This window comes from Nycticebus coucang, chromosome 1 (assembly GCF_027406575.1).
Source record: "Nycticebus coucang isolate mNycCou1 chromosome 1, mNycCou1.pri, whole genome shotgun sequence".
Taxonomy (NCBI): Eukaryota; Metazoa; Chordata; class Mammalia; order Primates; family Lorisidae; genus Nycticebus; species Nycticebus coucang.
In genome coordinates this window covers 85,943,025-85,964,939 of record NC_069780.1, presented here as the reverse complement: position 1 = coordinate 85,964,939, position 21,915 = coordinate 85,943,025, and the positions used below count along the sequence as shown (strand labels likewise).

Sequence of the window (21,915 nt, the reverse complement as noted above, 5' to 3'; positions counted from 1 at the left end):
TGTTCCCCAGGCTGTGAGGGTTCTGCCATCTTACGGCCCGCTCTCTACACCTGAGGTGCTTCTGTCACCTCTTAGTATTGCCTACACTTCATCTTTTATGCTCAATGTTTCAATCAATGCCACAATATGACCAAAAGTCATATTAGTATTAGGTTGAATGGAAAACTTAGAAACTCGAGGTGTCAGCCTGTGCAAGACATCCTAGAGGAAGTGTAATCTCGCCTTAAAAGGGATCCAGCGGTGAGCAATTAGCTATGGAGACCTGGGGGGCAGGTTTCAGGGATGAGTAACCAGCAGAACCTCACACTGCATGGGCAGGGCGCGGTGTGTTTATCCACAGGTTAAAAAGCTATTAGCTTTTCCTCTGTGTAAACGTGGTTGCTCAAGCTAGTTTCACTCTGGTCCTCTGAATGGATCCTTTTATACTGCTTCTGACTCTCCAGCCAGTTACCTCACTAAAGACCTTGCCCTCTCTGACAAATGTTGCCACAAGTTTTCCAAATCTTAAGGAGCCACCCTTCTAATTATCCACCAGCTTTAAGTATCATAGAATTTCACAAGTTACTAAACTCTCGAACAGAACTGTTCAATAAAAACTTAATTCAAACCACATATATAGCTGAAAATTTCCTTGTAGCCAAATGAAAAAAAAAAAATAGAAACAGGTGAAAATAAGTTTAATAATATATTTTGTTTAATCCAACATATCCGAATAGTTATCATTTCCATACGAAGTCAATATTGAAAGTTTTTAACAAAATGTTTGACATTCTTTTGTGCTGTAAGTCTTTGAAATCTGGTGTGTATTTAGAACTTACAGCTCATGTGTTCGGCGGCTCCTGGCTTCTCCATTGGAAAGTGGAGCGGTAGTCTTGTTAGAGCTCAGGTTATTATTTGGCAACACCCAAATATTGAAACACCCCAGTTGGGTTTTGTGTTTGTTTGTTTGTTTTTTGTAGAGACAGAGTTTCACTTTATCACCCTCGGTAGAGTGCCATGGCTCACAGCAACCTCCAATTCCTGGGCTTAGGCGATTCTCTTGCCTCAGCCTCCCGAGTTGCTGGGACTATAGGCGCCCACCATAACACCCAGCTGCTTTTTTTGTTGCAGTTCGGCCGGGGCTGGGTTTGAACCCGCCACTCTCGGTATATGGGGCCGGTGCCCTACCCACTGAGCTACAGGTGCCAGCCCCCCAGTTGGGTTTTTAACTAATATTCTGTGAAGGAGTTATTAACTAACGTTGCAGAAGTGTCCGACTTTTTTTTCTTCTTCTTTGCTGCTCGTTGGAAGAATAAGAGTTGTCTTGAGCACACATTAAATCCACAACCACTAATGAAAGCTGATTAGCAAAAACAACAACAAAAACCCCACATACTTTTTATGAAATCCAACACCACAGATAAACAAAAAAGGCCTCACAAAATCAGTATTCAATACCAGGTCAAATAATTAACAGTTAGAATGAATAATAATGAATTAATTATAGTGAAGAACAACTAGAGCTTAATGTGTATAAATAAAAATGAGTAAGTTAAAGTTGTACAAAATAGAATAACCATATTAAGTGTTATCATTTCAATTACTTATAATCAGGTGAAATCTACCCAGGCTAGGATTTTAGGTGATGATAGAGTGGCACATTTAATGAAAAAAAGAGAGAGAATAGGTTCAGACAATCCCTAGTTTCTCTTCAAAATAGACTCAAACTGATTATAACTCTTAAACAATCGTTGTTCCAGTCTGATTCCCTTTTCTGTGTCCAAAATTTTCTTCTCTGAAATAAGATATTCTTGCCCTATCAGTAATAACAGAGCTTTCTTATTTTTGGCTGTTAATCCTGGGGAATGGTAGTTTGAGCTCCAGCTCTGACTCTCTTAGCTGGGTGTTTTGCATTTCCAGAAGCTGTGTTCTTTTGAGAGAGGAGTGTTTTTCTGCCCACATTTACAATAGAAGGGAGATTTTAAGGTTTCTTTTGTGGAAGAACTTTTTTTTTTTAAGAGTAAAATCAAATCAAATTTCCTCCATGTCTTTCGCACCATCATACATCCACTGTAAAATCATTAAACATTTCTCACTACAGTAGTTCAGAGCACTGAATTTAATCATCTCAGGCTCCAAACGGTACGGGCTACAATAGCATTAGCGCAATAGAAGGTATGAACATGGGGGAAGGTGATAGAAATAATGGAAGTGGTTGGAAGGTACAATATGGTGATGAAACATGCCATCGGGCATCTGTTATGTGCCAGATACAGGACTAGACATGACTGACTTATGCTAAATACAATATCTTATTTGATTCTTACCACAAGGACATGAGGTGGTTAAATGCGGTTGTATTTTTCAGAAAAAGAACCTGTGTCTCAGACATAGTATTTTGAAGAAAGTTACATGCCTATTAGGAAATAGAGTTCAGATGAAGTGTGGCACATTCTCTTTTCTCCCCATCACGTTGCCTCCCAATAAAGCAAAACAAATGAAAAAGGAAATGATTTGCCGTAAACCAATTGTAAGCCAGGAGAAATATTGAATGAAAGGTCATAGTATGAATTACACAGGGTGATATAAACTTGGAAGGGAGAAATAAAATATTTCATCATTTCCCTGTATAGCAGAGAGAAAAGGGAAAAATTATAGGAACAGTGAAAACAGTAGTTTCCTGGGGTGATCATAAATGTGCTTCCACAAAAAATGAAATTTTAGAGGAACAGAGGGGATTGAGGAAGTAAGAAGGACTGAACGTGTAGAAGTGAAAGATGTGTGTGATTAAGAGACCAGAGGAGAGAAAAAAATAATTCAGGTGACTATTACAGCACTAGTTTTCAAACTTCTGTGACTGCAGTAAAAACTATATTCTACACAGCAGTGATTCTCAACCTTCCTAATGCTGCGACCCTTTAATACAGTTCCTCATGTTGTGGTGACCCCCAACCATAAAATTATTTTCGTTGCTGTCTTTGTACAGGGTGTATGTGATGGGTTGGCGAGATGATGTCATCACACCAGGTACTGTATGTGGGTGTATCTGCACGTGGGTGGACCTGCCTGGAGACAGAGGAGCAATGTCTCAGTGCCTAAGACCTTTGGAAATATGTGTTTTTGATGGTCTTAGGCAACCCCTGTGAAAGGGTCATTTGATAAAGGGGGTGCAACCCACAGGTTGAGAATTGCTGCTACACAGGGACCTAGTTAACAAAAACACTGTGTGTGAGTATAATTTAATAATATATATATTTAGTCATATTGCATTAAAATAAAGGTACAGAGCAATACAGTGGAGAAAGGACAGTCTTTTACAAATGATGCTAGACTATCTAGATATCCTTACAAAAATTAAATTTCATTTCTCTTATATATAAAAATTGACTTAAAATGGGGCAGCGCCTGTGGCTCAGTGAGTAGGGCGCCGGCCCCATATGCCGAGGGTGGCGGGTTCAAACCCAGCCCCCGCCAAATTGCAACAAAAAAATAGCCGGGCATTGTGGCGGGCGCCTGTAGTCCCAGCTGCTTGGGAGGCTGAGGCAAGAGAATCGCGTAAGCCCAAGAGTTAGAGGTTGCTGTGAGCCGTGTGACGCCACGGCACTCTACCCGAGGGCGGTACAGCGAGACTCTGTCTCTACAAAAAAAAAAAAAAATTGACTTAAAATGGATCATAGACCTATGTAAAACCTATAAATATTCTAAAAGAAAATAGGAGAAAATTCCTTGTAATCTTGGGTTAGGGAAAGGGTTTTGGATGCAACACATAAAGTAGGATCCATTAAAAAGCAAGTGGATAAGTTTAATTTCATAAAAATTAAAAACTTCTGCCTTCCATAAGACACGGTTAAGAGAACAAAAATAACAAACTCAGACTAGAAGAAAACTTTTGCAAAGTACGTATATGATAAAGGACATGTATTCAGAGCATTTAGAGAATGATCAAAACTGTCAATAAGAACATAAAGCAATGAAGAAAGGGGCAAAAATCTTGAGTACATAACCAAAGAAGATACAAAGATGGCTGCTGAACATGATCAGAGGACGCAATTAAAACTGCAAAGAGATGCCCCATGTCCGTATCAGGGCGCACGGGAAGACCAAGTAACGACATATGTGGAGAAAGCAGAACTCTCATACACTGCTGGTGGGAATATAAAATCACACAATCATTTTTGAAGGAATGTGGAAGCTTCTTTTTTTGGGGGGGAGTCAAGTGATCCTTTATTGAACATTTTCCTTTATAACTAGCTGGGCAATCCATAGCACCACTGTTGATGTCATCTATGATGTCATGAGGGTGGTGACCATCAACATTACAGCCCACTGACTGGACAGTCCCCAGGATCTCTTTAATGGGTCCAGAGAGTCTTTAACCATTTTCTCTTGCTAAAGATCGGTGCCTCAAATGTTGACAATCTCATCGAAAGTGATATTTCTCTTGTGTTTAATGTTTTTCTGTTTTTTTTGTTTTTTTTTTGAGACAGAGCCTCAAGCTGTGGCCCTGGGTAGAATGCCGTGACATCACAGCTCACAGCAATCTCCAACCTCCAATTCCTGGGCTGCAGTGATTCTCCTGCCTCAGCCTCACAAGTAGCTGGGACGACAGGCACCTGCCACAACGCCCGGCTGTTTTTTTTTGTTGCAGCCATCATTGTTGTTTGGTGCCTGGGCTGGATTCGAACCCGCCAGCTCAGGTGTATTTGGCTGGCACCTTAGCCACTTGAGCCACAGGCACCGAGCCAATGTTTAATGTTTTTCCGTTTATTTCTCTCTCTGGGTGGTTCCGTGAGGGCTTTGATATGAGGGTAGAGGGCAGACTGCTTCAGTCTGGGCCTGTCTATGCTGTGTTTCACTGTAATCCTCAGACTGTTCCAGTCACAGGTTGCCTTAGCGATGTCATCACCAATCTTTTCGGAGACAAACCCAGGGCCAATCTTGGGGGCCATGGCTCTGACTTTGCCACCAGTGCACCTCAGGTACACGACTTTGATCTCGTTGAGGTTGAACTTAGGCGGCAAGGTGGAGGCGGCTGGTGTCGGATGAATGTGAATTCAGGTCAGCTGAAGAAAGTTGCATCTTGGCCTCCTCCAAACAAAAAGCAGAAGCTTCTTTAAAAATTAGCGCACCTACCATATGATCCAGCCATTGTACTCAGGTGTAAAATGAAGGCACATGTCCATGTGAAGATTTATACACAAAAGTTCATGGTTACTTTATTTGTGACAGCCCCAAATGAAAACAACCTGAAAGCCCATCAGCAGGTAAATGGATAAACTGTTGCCTATCTGCACAATAGAATATTATTCAGCAATAAAAAGGAATAAATGATTGGAACATGTAATAATATGGATGATCACAAAATAATTATGCTTAGTAAGAAGTCAGACAAAAGAAGTACATACTGTAAGATGCCATTTAGATCAAATTCTAGGAAATGGAAACTAATCCATAGTAACAGAAAGCAGAAAAGTGGTGGCCTGAGTATAGGAAAAGAGTAGCAAGCAGGAAAAGTGAGGGTTTACAAAGGGGCACTAGGAACCTTTGGTAGTGACAGACATGTTCTTACTTTTATTGTAATGATATTCCACGGACAGGGCTGCTAGATTTAGCAAACAAATTATAAGGTGCCCAGTTAAATTTTTATTTCAGATAAATAAATATTTTAGTATAAGTATGAACCAAAATGTTTGGGGGACCTACTTTTACTAAAAAATGATTCATTGTTTATCTGAAATCCAAATTTATTTATTTATTTATTTTTTTGTCGAGACAGAGTCTCACTTTATGGCCCTGGGTAGAGTGCCGTGGCATCACACAGCTCACAGCAACCTCCAACTCCTGGGCTTAAGCAATTCTCTTGCCTCAGTCTCCCGAGTAGCTGGGACTACAGGCGCCCACCACAACGCCCGAATTTTTTTTTTGGTTGCAATTCAGCCAGGGCCGGGTTTGAACCCGCCACCCTCGGTATATGGGGCCAGTGCCCTACCGACTGAGCCACAGGCGCTGCCCCTGAAATCCAAATTTAATTGAGCATCTTATATTTTATCTGATAATCCTGTTTGTGTCTGTACACATGTAAAAAGATAGATTGTACACTTTATATATGTGCCATTTATTGTATGTCAATTTCACTTTAATAAAAAAAATGTAAAAAAGAAAGAAATTGATGTTAGCCCAGGAAGATGAAATGATTTTCCCAAATTCTCTATGCAAATAGCAGCAAGGCCAAACCCAAACTCCCAGTTGCCATTCTCCCTGTCCAAGTGCTCTTTCTATTATACCAAACTGGTGCTGAAAGAAAATGTTTGCTCACAGGGATGGAAAAATAGATACTCAAAGTAAAGATATTCAGATATAGACTGATAAAAAAATTGTAAGTATTTGCTCTCAGATGACTTTATCTACCTAATATATTACCTGTTCACAAATTTATTTATTTTAAAAGCTAAGCACTGCAGCATAGTGAAAACCATTTTAGAATAAACAAGGGATCATTATATTTCAATCTTATTAATAATCTGGAAGCACAGCCAGTCCTCTGGCTAAGTAGAGAAGGGTAACAATATTATAAAAGCAATACCATAAAATCTAAGCAATTCCTATTGATTGCTGCTTACTTGTTTTTTACAACTAAATATTTCTCAATAATTCAAACAGTAGGTTCACATGTTTTCCTTACATCATGCTTTTAGCCAGTAGTCACTTGTTTGTTTTATAACTTACAAGGTTGATAAATACCACTTACCGGTCTAAATTATCCTGGCCTAAACTGAAGTCACTTACTGCCATCTAGAAATAGACAAGCTCTTCCTGATATACTGTTTATCCAGGGAATAGAGAAGGGAAGTGTCACAGGTCATCTAGGCTAAGGAGTGTCATTTTCATAATTACGCTTCACTTGTTTGTAATTGTGATACTCCTTACTATCAGGGCCTACGTTTAAAGTGGTAAATTTCTTTTCTTTTCTCTTTGTGAAGCAAAGCAAGAATTAAGTTGATGGTATCTTTTACAACCTATATCATTGTAGAAAGGAGGATTTAGAGCCCTATTTCCACCCAGTCCAGGCTTAGCTGTCCTCTTCTCTCTGGATTACATCATAATTACCATGATCACTCACCAGTAACGCACACCTCTGTTCAGTGTGGGTAAAACCAGGGGAATTTTTACCTAATGTTATTATAATATTATTATAATGTTATTTTAATGTCTGTATAATTTAACATCACCCCCGTCCCATTTTTTAAAATTGCCCTGGCACATCTATTTTATATAAATATCTTCTCACTGGTCACTTACACAATTCTTTTTTTTGGCCAGGGCTGGGTTTGAACCCACCACCTCCAGCATATGGGACGGGTACCCTATCCCATTGAGCCACAGGCACCGCCCCATAATTTTTTTTTCTTTTAAACTTTTTTTTTTTTTTTGGGCTGAGGCTGGGTTTGAACCCACCACCTCCAGCATATACGGCCGGCACCTTACTCCTTTGAGCCACAGGCACCACCCACTTACACAATTCTAATGAGAAGAAAACCAATTATCACAAAGTCAGAAATAAGATGGGGCCAAATTGACACTGGCAAGGTAAAGCAAGACTCTGCATTGAGATCTGGTATTGTACAAATAAAAATAGTGTGCTCTTTTATAAATATACACAATAGCACATTTAAATGAAAATTTTTACAGTTACAGAATCAATTATTTAGCTCTAACAAATAGAAAAGCATTGTATCTGAAATATGCATGGAAGAAGTATAAGATAAAAGATACATCTGAGGCTGGGCGCAGTGGCTTATGCCTATAATTCTAGTGCTCTGGGAGGCTGAGCGTAGGAATTTAACACTAGTCTGAGCAAGAGTGAAAGGCCATCTCTCCTAAAAATAGAAAAACTAGCCAGGCATTGTGGTGAGTCCCTGTAGTCTCAGCTACAGGAGGGCTAAGGCAGAAGGATCTCTTGAACCCAGGAGTTTGAGGTTGCTCTGAGCTATGATGATGCCATGCCACTCTAGGCTGGGCAACAGAGTAAGACTTTGCCTCAAAAAAAAAAAAAGACAAATATGAGAGGTTAGTATTCTATGGCTTATGGGCCAAATATGGCTTGCCACCTGTTTTTGTACAGCTGAAAACGGTCTTTCACTTTGTAACTGGTTGAAAAAAATTAAAAGGGGCGGCGCCTGTGGCTCAGTCGGTAGGGCGCCGGCCCCATATACTGAGGGTGGCGGGTTCAAACCCGGCCCCGGCCAAACTGCAACCAAAAAATAGCTGGGCGTTGTGGCAGGTGCCTGTAGTCCCAGCTACTCGGGAGGCTGAGTCAAGAGAATCACTTAAGCCCAGGAGTTGGAGGTTGCTGTGATCTGGGTGAGGCCCCAGCACTCTACCGAGGGCCATAAAGTGAGACTCTGTCTCTACAAAAAAAAAAAAAAAAAAAAAGAAAAGAAAAGAAAAAAATTAAAAGAAGAGTAATATTTACTGCCCCATGAAAACTGTTTTAAATTCTAATTTCAGTGTCCATAAGTTAGACGTTATTGTATCACAGCCTCATTTGTTAGTTTACATCTTATCCATTACAATGGCAGGTTGCATACTTACAATAGAAATGGTATATTTGGTGCCCAAACCTAAAATACTAACTATCTGGCCCTTTACAAAGATGTCTGTTGACCTCTGCTCTAGATCAAAGAGTTTGAATACTGAGAAACACCAATAATTGCTCTCCTGCTTGCATTTTGTGGAGATGACATCTGACTGAGCCGCTGGCTTGCCTCTACTTCTTTGCATTTCTTTAGTATAAAGCCATGTCCGCCAGTATGAGTACAAACATGAAACTAATTAAAATTTAGCAAGCAATTAAGACCAAAGGAGAGGTAAGGCTCGGTGGCTCATGCTTGTAATTCCAGTTCTTTGGGAGGCAAGGCAGGAGGATTGCTTGAAGCCAGTAGTTTGACACTAGCCTGGGCAATAAAGAGACTTTGTCTCTACAAAAGAATCTTTAAAAACTTAGGTGGATGTGGTGGCTGCCTGTCGTCCTAGCTACTTGGAAAGCTTAAGATGGGAGAATTACTTGAGCCCAGGAGTTAGAGATAACAACCAAAAGCAAACCAAGAAACAGAAAAACAAACAAACAAACAAAAAAGCAGACAAAGAGAAAAGTAATGATTTCAAATGCAGCAGAAGCTCTGTAAGCTGACCATGCAGACTAGTCAACATACAGAAGTGGTCCAGGCCTACTGAGCTGACATGTGGTACGTGACTGGCCTATGAAAATTAGATCAGCTGAAGGAGGTGGTCAATACTGGGAGGCGGTCAACTATGGAGGTTCTACTGTAATTTCTTGTGCTCTTAAAAGAAGATTGTAGGGCGGTGCCTGTGGCTCAAGGAGTAGGGCGCCGGTCCCATATGCCGGAGGTGGCGGGTTCAAACCCAGCCCCGGCCAAAAACCACAAAAAAAAAAAAAAAAAAAAATGAAAAAGAAGATTGTAAAGTAGCGGCTTACAGGTATATGTATGTGTGCGTGTGTGTGTGTCTTCTGTGAGGAATGTTTTCCTTTATGCTTTGTAAGAGGCTGGTACATCCTTCTCCCTTTCTAGAGAGCCTCCATTTTATCTGGGTGTCCACCTTCACCTCACACAACTCAGGATTAAATTCTGAATCATCCAGACCAGTTCCTGAAATACCAATCCCCTCGCCAGTACTTGGTTTTAGGAAGAGAGGAAGGACTCCGTCCTGGCAAATAAAATGAGAGAAAAGTTTATCTGGAGTTTTCTTTCTTTCTTTTTTTTTTTCCTTTTTTGCAGTTTTTGGACGGGATCAGGTTTGAACCCGCCACCTCCAGTATATGAGGCCAGTGCCCTACTCCTTGAGCCACAGGCACCACCCTTGGAGTTTTCTAGGAAGGGCTTCCCTGCTGATTAAAAATCCACTCCACCCTCTGGGACACTATTGTTTCTTCCTGTGATATCTGAAGTGGTGACAACCTCCTGGGGACCTCAGGGGATCTCATCCAAAGATACACAAGGGAGCGGCACACATGGGTGGAAAGAACCCATGGTTCTGAAGACAGCACTGAACTCCTGATGCCATCAGGGTGCCATCAATGTTAGTGAAACCATTGGTTGAACTGTGCATATGTGTTAAGTGGAGTCTCTAATTCTTTAAAACTCTGAATTCCAACTTAAGATATTATGCATGCATATCATATCTGCTCCCTTTCTGAATTAAACAACTCCAGATTCTTCCTCCCTCAGAATGTCTTCTTGTGTGACATAATTTTCCTTTATTGTTTAATCTACGGGCTGTCCCAAAGGTTGACCATAAAGTCTCCATACATAGGGAAAATAGGAATTTGTTGCTAAATGTACCTATATTTACAAAATATTCATTACAAAATTTTACAAAATATTTACAAAGTTTTCTCCATGTATTGGCTACCTCCTTGTAAAATTTCATAGTGAATATTTCACAAATAAAGGGACAGTAAGCTACAGTTTCTCTGTTTTTCCTATGTATGGCAACTTTATGGGTATCTTTTGGGACCCTGTATTTTGCAACATATTTCCTGTTACTTGCAGTATCCTAAGGGATTTTTATTAGTTCTACATACATGGATCTTGCTGGGGTTTTTTTAATGTTATTTCTAGAATGGTAAGAAATTTACATGAATGGTAAGAATTTCTTATAATAAAATTGATCATATCCTGCACATTTATGCTAGAAAAATTCTAAGCCAAAAAACGTAATTTATTGGTTATCTATTTAAATTTCCCCTTCAGATGAGGTGGGCGGCTGGTTGCAAAATTTTGTCAGGATGAGTCTATTTTACTTTCCAAGTAAAGGTCCAGCCAGAGATATTTACACAATTTTTCATTTTTTATTTGTTTGGGTATTTATTTAACATCATCTATGATAAATATGCTAAAGATGAGAATTTTAAGGCAGTATCAACTTTTCCAAGGAGAAAATCAATTAGTTGTTTAGACTCCAGTTTCAATCTCTCTTCAGATCCTACCTTCTTTCCCTGTTCAACAGAAACTATGGAATTTTATTTTTTTATTTTTTTTATTTTTGTAGAGACAGAGTCTCACTTTATGGCCCTCGGTAGAGTGCCGTGGCCTCACACAGCTCACAGCAACTTCCAACTCCTGGGCTTAAGCGATTCTCTTGCCTCAGCCTCCTGAGTAGCTGGCACTACAGGCGCCCGCCACAACGCCCGGCTAGAAACTATGGAATTTTATATCTTTGGATTACAACAGCACCTTTAATGCAAAAGCAATGCACTCTTTCAAATACATATTACCAAGCATTTGCTTAGCATGTTGGACTGACCAGAAATTCTGGGGAAGTCACAGAGCAGTTGGCAGAAAGTGCAGGTCCCCAAAGTGGACTAATAAGGGGTTAAGGGACAAAGAGACAAAACACGTACTCATGAGACAGCTAGTTTCGAAACCTAAGTGCAGGAAAAGCAAGGATCAGACTGCATGGAAAGTTTGAGTGAATAATCACGCCTGTCTGTTCACACCGACCCAGTTCCAGGGTCATCGCAGGGTGCCATCAATGTTAGTTAAACCATTGGTTGAACTGTGCATATGTGTTAAGTGGAGTCTCTAATTCTTTAAAACTCTGAATTCCAACTTAGGATATTATGCATGCATATCATATCTGCTCCCTTTCTGAGCAATAGGCCTGTGAGTTTATTGGAAGCAGTGACTGGTGCCCCTAATGCATTCAGTATGTCCATAGAAGATTTATCATTTGAGGCTCGGCGCCTGTGGATCAATCGGCTAAGGCGCCAGCCACATACACCTGAGCTGGCAGGTTCGAATCCAGCCCGGGCCCGCCAAACAACAATGATGGCTGCAACCAAAAATAAATTTCCAGGTGTTGTGGTAGGCGCCTGTGGTCCCAGCTACTTGGGAGGCAGAGGCAGGAGACTCGCTTGAGCCCAGGAGTTGGAGGTTGCTGTGAGCTGTGATGCCATCGCACACTGCCCAGGGTGACAGCTTGAGGCTCTGTCTCAAAAAAAAAAAAAAAAAAATTTATCATTTGAGAAATGAACTAATGTGTGTAGCAAGGATGTTTCTGCATGATGTTGGTTTGGCTCATTCAGACAATTGACAAATGAGCTCATGACTGTAATCCTAGCACTTTGGGAGCCGGAGGTGGGTGAATTGCTTGAGCTCAGGAGTTTAGGACCAGCCTGAGCAAAAGAACCTGTCTTTACTAAAAATTGGAAAAACTAGCCAGGCATTGTGGCAGGCACCTGTAGTCCCAGCTACTTGGGAAGCTGAGGCAAGAGGATCACTTGAGGGCGGCGCCTGTGGCTCAGTGAGGAGGGCGCCGGTCCCATATGCCAAGGTTGGTGGGTTCAAACCCAGCCCCAGCCAAACTGCAACCAAAAAAAAAAAATAGCCGGACGTTGTGGCGGGTGCCTGTAATCTCAGCTGCTCGGGAGACTGAGGCAAGAGAATCGCGTAAGCCCAAGAGTTAGAGGTTGCTGTGAGTCGTGTGACACCACGGCACTCTACCGAGGGCGGTACAGTGAGACTCTGTCTCTACAAAAAAAAAAAAAAAGAGGATCACTTGAGCCCAAGAGTTTGAGTTTGCTGTGAGCTGTGACACCACAGCACTCTACTTAGGGCACAGAGTGAGACTCTGTGTCAAAAAAAAAAAAAAAAAGAAAGAAAGAAAGAGAGAAATTGACAAAATGAACCTTCAATTCTTTTGATGCTTTAGACCTATTACATAATTATTGCACCAACTGAATTGAAATGCAACATTTCCATTCTGTTATAACTCTCAAAATCGGAGCGTCTTACATTAGCAGCAATAGCAATTCATCTCTACATTGCCTTGCTTCTGTTCCCCCTATGCACACATCAGATGTGCCCATCAGATCCATTTCATGGCTGCACATCCCACCACCACACTCAGATTCCTCCTTACATTGGCTTGACTCTCCTGATGAGCCCAGCTGTTCTGCCCTGCACATCTGCAGTGGGCAAATGATGCCCATGTTGTCAACAGATTATCAAATACACTTATGAAAACAGCCCTTTCCATGTTCCACTTGATTCCTTTTGATTTATTTCTGTGGTATGTTTCATTTTGGTTGCTGACATGGAAGGCTGACCTCATGAGGCAATATTATAGAATGAAGTAATATTACTATGAACTCTCACTCTCTCTGCCCCTAGCTATTAAAAATAAATGTTGTGAAAGGAAATTCTTCCTCTGACCTTGCCATGAAGTTTGGAATAGGAGGGGTAAGGGCAGGGGTGAGGGATATTTTTGTGATGGAAGGCTACATTGATTTAGCCGTAATCTAATAAGGCTGCATTCAAGAAACTTCAACTAGTTATACATACTTAAAACATACATTATTTTGTAAAAATCTAACTACTACATACTTAATCATTTCAAAAAATGAAAACTTTTTGTTAATTTTCAAGTTAACTAACCTTTTAATGACTTTGTTGTGTCTGCTTTGTGTTGGAAAGCATTGGATTCTTTGATTGTAGTATATAGAGGTCCACGGTTTCAGTCAGACCTCTATGTGGGTATCAGGCACTTGTGACCTTCAAGGCATCCTGATTTGGGTTCTGTAGGAGAATGTAGATTCGCAGCAATAAGTGGATGAAAAGCAAGTAAGTGTTTTTCAGGCATGTTGTGAAGGCGTGGGTGGGTATTCTACTGGATTTTTCCATATTTCTTTTTTTTTTTTGTAGAGACAGAGTCTCACTTTATGGCCCTTGGTGCCGTGGCCTCACACAGCTCACAGCAACCTCCAACTCCTGGGCTTAAGCGATTCTCCTGCCTCAGCCTCCCGAGTAGCTGGGACTATGGACGCTGGCCACAACACCCGGCTATTTTTTTTTTTTTTTTTGGTTGCAGTTCAGCCGGGGCTGGGTTTGAACCCGCCACCCTTGGTATATGGGGCCAGCGCCTTACCGACTGAGCCACAGGCGCTGCCCTGGATTTTTCCATATTTCAGTTGGTTCTTTATCAGCATCAAACATTGCCTTCAAAATGTCATCTGCTGAGAGCTCAGTCAATTCTGTCTGTAGTTCTGTAGGTGCCTTGGTGATATCAACTAGGTGAGTCTGAAATGTTAGTTTGAGGATGATGTCATGATTCTCAAAGTCAGTGAAACTGTCTTGGTTTTTTTTTTTTTTTTTGGGAGACAGTCTCACTCTGTCACCCTGGATAGAATGCTATGGCATCATCTTAGCTCACAGCAACCCAAACTCTTGGGCTCAAGCAATCCTCTTGCTTCAGCCTCCCACATAGGTGGGACTACAGGCACTCATCACAATGCCCAGCTTGTTTCTCTATTTTTAGTAGAGACAGGGGTCTCACACTTGCTCAGGCTGATCTCAAACTCCTGAGCTCAAGGGATCCACCCACCTCAGTCTCCCAGATTCTAGGATTATAGGCATGAGCCACCACACTCAGCCACTGAAACTTTCATTGTAATTCTCCAGTTAATAGGTCTATAACAGCACATATCATCCTACTTATCAATGACTTTTAGTAACCGGATAAAAAGTTCATCCAGGGTGGCCCCTGTGGCTCAGTTGGTAAGGCGCTGGCCCCATATACCGAGGGAGGCGGGTTCAAACCCCGCCCCAGCCAAACTGCAACCAAAAAATAGCCGGGCATTGTGGCGGGCACCTGTAGTCCCAGCTACTCGGGAGGCTGAGGCAAGAGAATTGCTTAAGCCCAGGAGTTGGAGGTTGCTGTTGCAAGACTTGGGGCAGGATCCCCCACTCTTCCCTGAGCAATGACGACCCCAATCAACTGCAAGAGACGGCGCTTGATGCAAACAGTAAGAGGATTTTATTCCAGCATGCTGGGGCTTGACTTGCAATTTTTTTAGGAGCCGAGGAGTCAAGCCCTGAACAGCAGGTTTTACAAGCTTATAAAGGCAAAAACCACAAAGTAGGGAGGAGTAGCAGACATAGCAGGGGCTTTAGGGAGGGGTAGCAGACATAGGGGCTTTTCCAGATAAGAAGAACTCTGGTTCATTACTCATCTGTCTTAAGACAAGATCATCAGTTAAACATTTGCTTAGCTTTTTTCTTTCAGAACCAGTTACCGGTTATCTGCTTCAGCTCGGGGCTATTTCCTAGGACAGTTACAAAAGGTCATATTCTTATGGTAGGGGGCGAGGGGTGCTGCTACATATCTGGTCCCCCTCCTCCTTTTTGAATTTGGTAGTACTTTCCTTCATTCCCCCATTTGTTTTTTGGGAAGTTTTAATTATGGAACTTCTGGCTCTATGTATTTATTCTCATGGCTATCGTCCCGGCGGAGAGACTGGTAATGCTGTCTGAGCATTAACACTTGTACAGCACTTACTTTCTCCCGGAGGAAGGTGATTATACGGTGGAAAATGCAGGGCCCAAAGGTAAGAATTAAAACAGTATGATCTGTTGGGCTGGCTTCTCGTTCTCCCGTCCCGGGGACAGATATAGAACTCAGTTTGTCGCATCCGGCGCTGGGCGGGCAAGTTGCCACAGCCAGGGGCGTCTGCAATGTACTGGCCTTGGGATGTGGAGCCTTGGGTAAGCGAGCGCTTTGCTAAATGATGATCAAGGCTCGATGGAACCTCCTCAAAGGTCTCATCGGGGATATCCTAATTATTTAGCCCTGCTATTAAGGCGCAAATATCTGGGGTGAGGGACAGCCACCAGGTCCAAGGAAGGTCCTCTTTTGTAGTACTCCATACTACATCACCAGTCTGAGAGAGAACCTGCCAGGTTAACCTCTGGGGGGGCATGGGGATTGGGACCAGAGCTACTTATCACTGGGAGTTGTATCAGCAGGAGTAGGGCTACTGCGGCGGATGCGGAGCTTGAGGGGGTTGTCTGTCTTTTTTACTTTCCACCCGGAGTCTGGCAGCGGTGCTGGTTTGACATGAGACGCGTGGATCCAGGCTGCGATGCCATCAACTTTTACTGCGGTCGGGGTTGTGAGCAGTACTAGGTATGGTCCTTTCCACTGTGGTTCAAGGTTGGCTGTCCGGTGGCGCCGGATGTACACCGAATCTCCAACCTGGAACTGGTGAGGTATTTGCAGATCTCCGGGCTTGTAGGCCTCGATCAGCCGGCTCCACACTTCCTTTTGCACAGTTTCAAGGGCTTTTAATCTGGTGTATAGAGATTGAGAGGAGGAAGATTCTGGGGAAGGGAGGTGCTGCATGGCAACGAGCGGGGGGTGAGCTCCATATAGGATTTCAAAGGGGGTCAGCTTGAGAGTGCTAGGGCTGTTGCGCACACAGAACAGGGCAAAGGGAAGGAGGACTGTTCAGTCAGTAATGACAGTCTAAAGATAATTTAGTTATGGCTTTTTTTAGGGTTCTAAAAAAAGGGCTGTAGCAAAAGCATACTTGCTATCCGGTGTATATGTTAACTTTTTTTCCTTCTGCCAAATGTAAGGCCTGGGTCAAGGCGACCAGCTCGGCCTTCTGGGCCGACGTCCCTTCAGGCAGACTACTTGCCCAGATGGTCTGCTTATCGTCCACTACCGCTGCCCCGGCCACCCTTTTACCTTCTATTATGGAGCTCCTCCCATCAGTGAACCAGGTCAGTTGGGCATCCGGCAGGGGCTGATCACAGAGGTCCCTCCGAGTTCCAGTCTCCTCAGCCAGTACTTCTTGGCATGTGTGTAATACATCCTCCTGGACAGAGGAGGTAGTAGGGTAGCCGCGTTGAGGATGACAGGTGGGCCAAACTGGACTCTGTCTCCATTTATTAGGAGACTCTGGTAATGTGTCATGTGGGCATTGGACAACCACTGGTCAGGGGGCTGTCTGATGATGCTTTCTAAGGCATGGGGGGCAATGACTGTCAACTTCTGCCCCATAGTCAATTTGTCTGCATCTTTTACCAGTACCGCCACTGCCGCCACAGACCTCAGACAGGCTGGCCAACCACCAGCGACGGGGTCCAATTTCTTGGAGAGGTATGCTACGGGTCTTTTTCATGGCCCTAAAGGCTGCGTCAGCACCCCTCGGGCCACTCCTCTCTTCTCATCTACGTATAGGACAAAGGGCTTTGTTACATCTGGTAGAGCCAGGGCCGGAGCTGATAATAATGCCTTTTTAATGTTGTCAAAGGCCTGCTGTTGGCTGGCACTCTACTCGAAGGGAGTGCTTTCCTTGGTCAAAGGGTAGAGGGGGGCTGCCAGAGTAGCAAACCCCGGTATCCATAAGCGGCAGAACCCCGCAGTCCCTAAGAATTCTCGCACCTGGCGGGGCGAGCGGGGAACTGGAATCTGAGTCACAGTATGCTTCCTGGCTTCTGTTAACCATCTCTGCCCTCCTCGTAGGGTGTAACCCAGGTATGTTACCTCTTTCTGGCAGATCTGGGCCTTCTTGGCGGAGGCTCGATATCCTAAGCGGGCTAGTTCTTCCAGTAACAGTTCTGTGCCCCGATGGCACTCTTTCTTTGTCGTTCCAGCTAGTAGTAAGTCATCTACATATTGTAGGAGCGTTACCTGAGGGTGGCTGGCGCAAAAGTGAGCTAGGTCTTGGTGGAGGGCTTCATCAAAGATGGTTGGGGAGTTCTTGAACCCCTGTGGAAGTCAGGTCCATGTCAATTGCCCCGTCATTCCAGAGTCCGGGTCTCTCCATTCAAACGCGAAGATGTTCTGGCTAGAGGAGTGTAGTCGGAGGCAGAAGAAAGCATCCTTCAAATCCAGGACAGTGTACCAGATATGGTCTGGAGGGAGAGAGCTTAACAGATTATAAGGGTTAGGCACGGTGGGGTGGATGTTTTGTGCCTGCTTGTCTACTTTGGGTCTGTTCTTGGCTCTTCTCCCCTACTACTGCGGCTAAAATCTGTGTTAAGTTTTTCTCCAGTCTTTGGTCTCTCTTATTTTCCCTTTCCTCTTTCTCTTTCTCCTTTCTCTGCTCTTTTTCTTCCTCAGTTTCTCTTTTATGGTATACTTTCTCAGCTTCCTTAACTAAATCCTGCAAGGTGTAGTCCTGCAATCCTTTAATCCTCTGCAGCTTTCTTTTAATGTCTACAGCTGACTGCCCTATGAAAGTCATAGCCACGGAAGCCCTCTGTCCTTCAGAGGCAGGGTCAAATGGGGTGTAGCACCTAAAAGCTTCCATTAGGCGCTCAAGAAACACTGAGGGGGGTTCTATGGCCCCCTGTATTACTTTTTTTACCTTAGCCAAATTAGTGGGGCGTCTTGCCACCCCACGGAGGCCAGCCACTAGAGCCTGGCGATAGACTGTCAGTCGCTCCCTACCTTCTGCTGTGTTGAAGTCCCAGTCAGGTCTGGAGAAGGGAAAGGCAGCCTCGATGATGTTGGGGAGCTGGGTAGGATGCCCGTCCGCCCCGAGTACATTCTTCTTAGCTTCTAGTAAAATCCTCTCCCTCTCTTCAGTAGTGAAGAGAGTCTGTATGAACTGCTGGCAGTCATCCCATGTGGGCTGATGAGAGAACATCAGGGACTCTACCAGCCCAGTCAGGCGTTGGGGGTCTTCTGAAAAAGGGGGGTGATTAGTTTTCCAGTTATACAGGTCTGCAGAAGAAAATGGCCAGTACTGGAGGGGCTGGAGAGGAGGTGGTCCCTCATCTGTTGCCACTGGCGGGGGGGCCGTATGCCCTCAGGGGCAGGGCAACAGTAGTGTCGGGAGACATTCCTCCCCGGCGGTGACTCCTGGTACCTTGTGCGGGCCCCAGTGAAGGTTCCCCCGGGGGTGCAGAGGGGGCAATCGCCGGATCCGGTGATGCTGGTCCTCCCTGCCCCCCGACAGGAGCCAAGGCGGGAGGGTATGGGGGAAGAGGGGTTGGAGGGTTGAGGAGAAGATGATCAGCCTGAATTTCCAGGTAGATCTTCTTAGGGGGGTCCGAGCTGTCGCCCCCTTTTCTGGAACCGGAAGATTGGACAGCGAGCACCCGAGGATTAGACGGGGGCCTGGATGTGGCAGTCCATGGCCAAACCCAGGGGGGCGGATTCTGCACCAGGTCCTGCCAGACTATGATGTAAGGTTGTTGATCCGGATGGGCTCCCGGTCCTCTCTGAAAAACAATCTCTTTGATAGCAAAAATAAGAGATAAGTCAAAGGTTCCTCCTGAGGGCCAGCCGACGTTAAAAGTGGGCCACTCCGAGGAGCAGAAAGTCTGCCATGGGCCTTTTTTAACCTCTACTGACAGGTCACGACCTCTTCTCTTCACTTCAGTCCAATGATCTAGAGTCAAACTCAGAGGGGTTGTCACAGTCTGTCCCATCGTCAGTAGATATGTCAGAAACACAAATAACAGGAATAACAGAAATATTACAGATACAAGGACCTACCTACCACACTTGGTCCCTCACAAGCCTACAACAGAATCAGACGGGCGCGTTTCCCGTAATTTTTGATCGAACAACTGGACTCGATCAGCGTCCTTACAGCAGGAGACAACCAGGCGTCCCTGGTTCTCCTCAGTTCCTGGGGCGTCCCCCAGGATTTCAGCCTGTGGTCCTCCGGGCACGTCTACCGACCACTGTCCGGCCACTCTCACGAGGTGCCGAACGGCTGCGAAATCAAAAGTGCACACACAAAGTCAAACAAAGGACTGAAGACACAGACCAGACAGTTTTCGGGGTACCCCTTTCTTACCTCCAAGGTTGACTCTGCAGGTGAGGGGTGGTCATCAAATCCCGGGAGAGCCCACAAATGAAAGACTTGGGGCAGGACCCTCCACTCTGCCCTGAGCGATGACGACCTCAATCAACTGCAAGAGACGGCGCTTGATGCAAACAGCAAGAGGATTTTATTCCAGCATGCTGGGGCTTGACTCGCAACTCTTTTAGGAGCCGAGGAGTCAAGCCCTGAACAGCAGGTTTTACAAGCTTATAAAGGCAAAAACCACAAAGTAGGGAGGAGTAGCAGACATAGCAGGGGCTTTAGGGAGGGGTAGCAGACATAGGGGCTTTTCCAGATAAGAAGAACTCTGGTTCATTACTCATCTGTCTTAAGACAAGATCATCAGTTAAACATTTGCTTAGCTTTTTTCTTTCAGAACCAGTTACCGGTTATCTGCTTCAGCTTGGGGCTATTTCCTAGGACAGTTACAAAAGGTCACATTCTTATGGTAGGGGGCGAGGGGTGCTGCTACATATCTGGTCCCCCTCCCCCTTTTTGGATTTGGTAGTACTTTCCTTCACTGTGAGCTGTGTGAGGCCACGGCACTCTACCGAGGGCCATAAAGTAAGACTCTGTCTCTATAAAAAAAAAAAAAAGTTCATCCAAAATTTCCTTTTGAAGTAGTGTTTTGAAAAAGAAAGCTTTTTTTGAAATGCCTTTTTTTTTTTTTTTGCCATATACCCTAGATAGTTTTACATTGCAAAGACATACTCAAGTCATTTTGATTTGACAGAAATCCTGCATCCTATAGAAATCTTCTTTTAAAAATTCACATTACTGGGGCAGAGCCTCTGGTTCAAAGGAGTGGGGCGCCGGCCCCATATGCCAGAGGTGGCAGGTTCAAACCCAGCCCTGGCCAAAAACTGCAAAAAAAAAAAAAAAAAAAATTCACATTACTGATTTTGATCTTCATAAAATTTAACTATTTGTTCTCGTGGAGATAAAATTTTGGCTAACGTCTGCCCTTACAATAGCCAACACATGCTCTTTAGAATAATATGGCAAATACCACACGGAATATCTGGCCTTTCAACTTGAGTATGTTACAAAATTGACAATGCTGTGTTGCACTTGCACAAATATAGATAACAATAGTTATAACTTGTTGCAATGTGTCACTTAAAATAGCTTTAGGGCGGTGCCTGAGGGCTCAGTGAGTAGGGCGCCGGCCACATATGCTGAGGGTGGCGGGTTCAAACCCAGCCCCACCCAAACTGCAACAAAAAAATAGCCAGGTGTTGTGGCGGGCGCCTGTAGTCCCAGCTGCTTGGGAGGCTGAGGCAAGAGAATCACTTAAGCCCAAGAGTTAGAGGTTGTTGTGAGCCGTGTGACGCCACGGCACTCTACCAGAGGATGGTACAGTGAGACTCTGTCTCTACAAAAAAAAAACACAAAAAAATAGTAGCTTTAGCACAGAGATTTTACTGATACAAGTTACAATAAAAAGAGAGTGTCTGGACCTATTAATACTTTTTAAATCTGTGCAATAAACTGTCATGTTTTTCTGTCATGAAAGGTGCACTGTCTGTACGTACACTCATTAACTGCCAAATTCTGTGCAACTTCACATTTATCTTGAAAGTTATTGAAGGTATCTATTCCCTGTTTCCTGTTCGCAAGAGTGCCCAAAGACTGTAACTCTTTGTAGCAAAGAAAATATTATTATGAGCAGAATGAAGTCTAAACCTTGTGCCAAGTCAGTAGAATCAGTTGATTTACACAAAGGAATCGAATAATATATATTTTCCTTTTGAAGTATTGCATGAAACTGTTAAGTTGAAGGCTAATCAGTTATTGTTCTCTTTGAAAAAGGCAATGGAGGGGCAGCGCCTGTGGCTCAGTGAGTAGGGCGCCGGCCCCATATGCCGAGGGTGGCGGGTTCGGACCCAGCTCCGGCCAAACTGCAACAGAAAAATAGCCGGGCATTGTGGCGGGCGCCTGTAGTCCCAGCTGCTCGGGAGGCTGAGGCAAGAGAATCGCGTAAGCCCAAGAGTTAGAGGTTGCTGTGAGCCGTGTGACGCCACGGCACTCTATCCGAGGGCGGTATAGTGAGACTCTGTCTCTACAAAAAGAAAAAGGCAATGGATTTTCTATTTAATATTAACAGTGTCTAAGTGTCCTACAACTTTGACAATGCGCTCTTTCACAATTTCTACACAACTGAATGGCTTCCCTTTTCTCCCAAGTGTACAAGCTACTTTATAATTTGCTTCAGATATTTATTTGATTCAGCAATAAGACCTCAAAATAATTATATTATATTATTTAATAATTATATTATTTCTGGGCGG

General features: G+C 43.8%; 1 protein-coding gene across 1 annotated transcript in view; it reads left to right on the top strand.

The window, feature by feature from the left end:
- The first annotated feature begins 2,988 nt into the window (after window positions 1-2,988).
- C1H4orf45 (chromosome 1 C4orf45 homolog) overlaps window positions 2,989-21,915 on the top strand; it is an 84,657-nt gene continuing 65,730 nt past the window's right edge. The window contains exons 1-2 of the mRNA XM_053597904.1: window positions 2,989-3,006; window positions 4,848-5,037. Of these exons, the coding sequence (XP_053453879.1) occupies window positions 2,989-3,006; window positions 4,848-5,037 (208 nt within the window). The remainder of the gene's footprint in view (window positions 3,007-4,847; window positions 5,038-21,915) is intronic.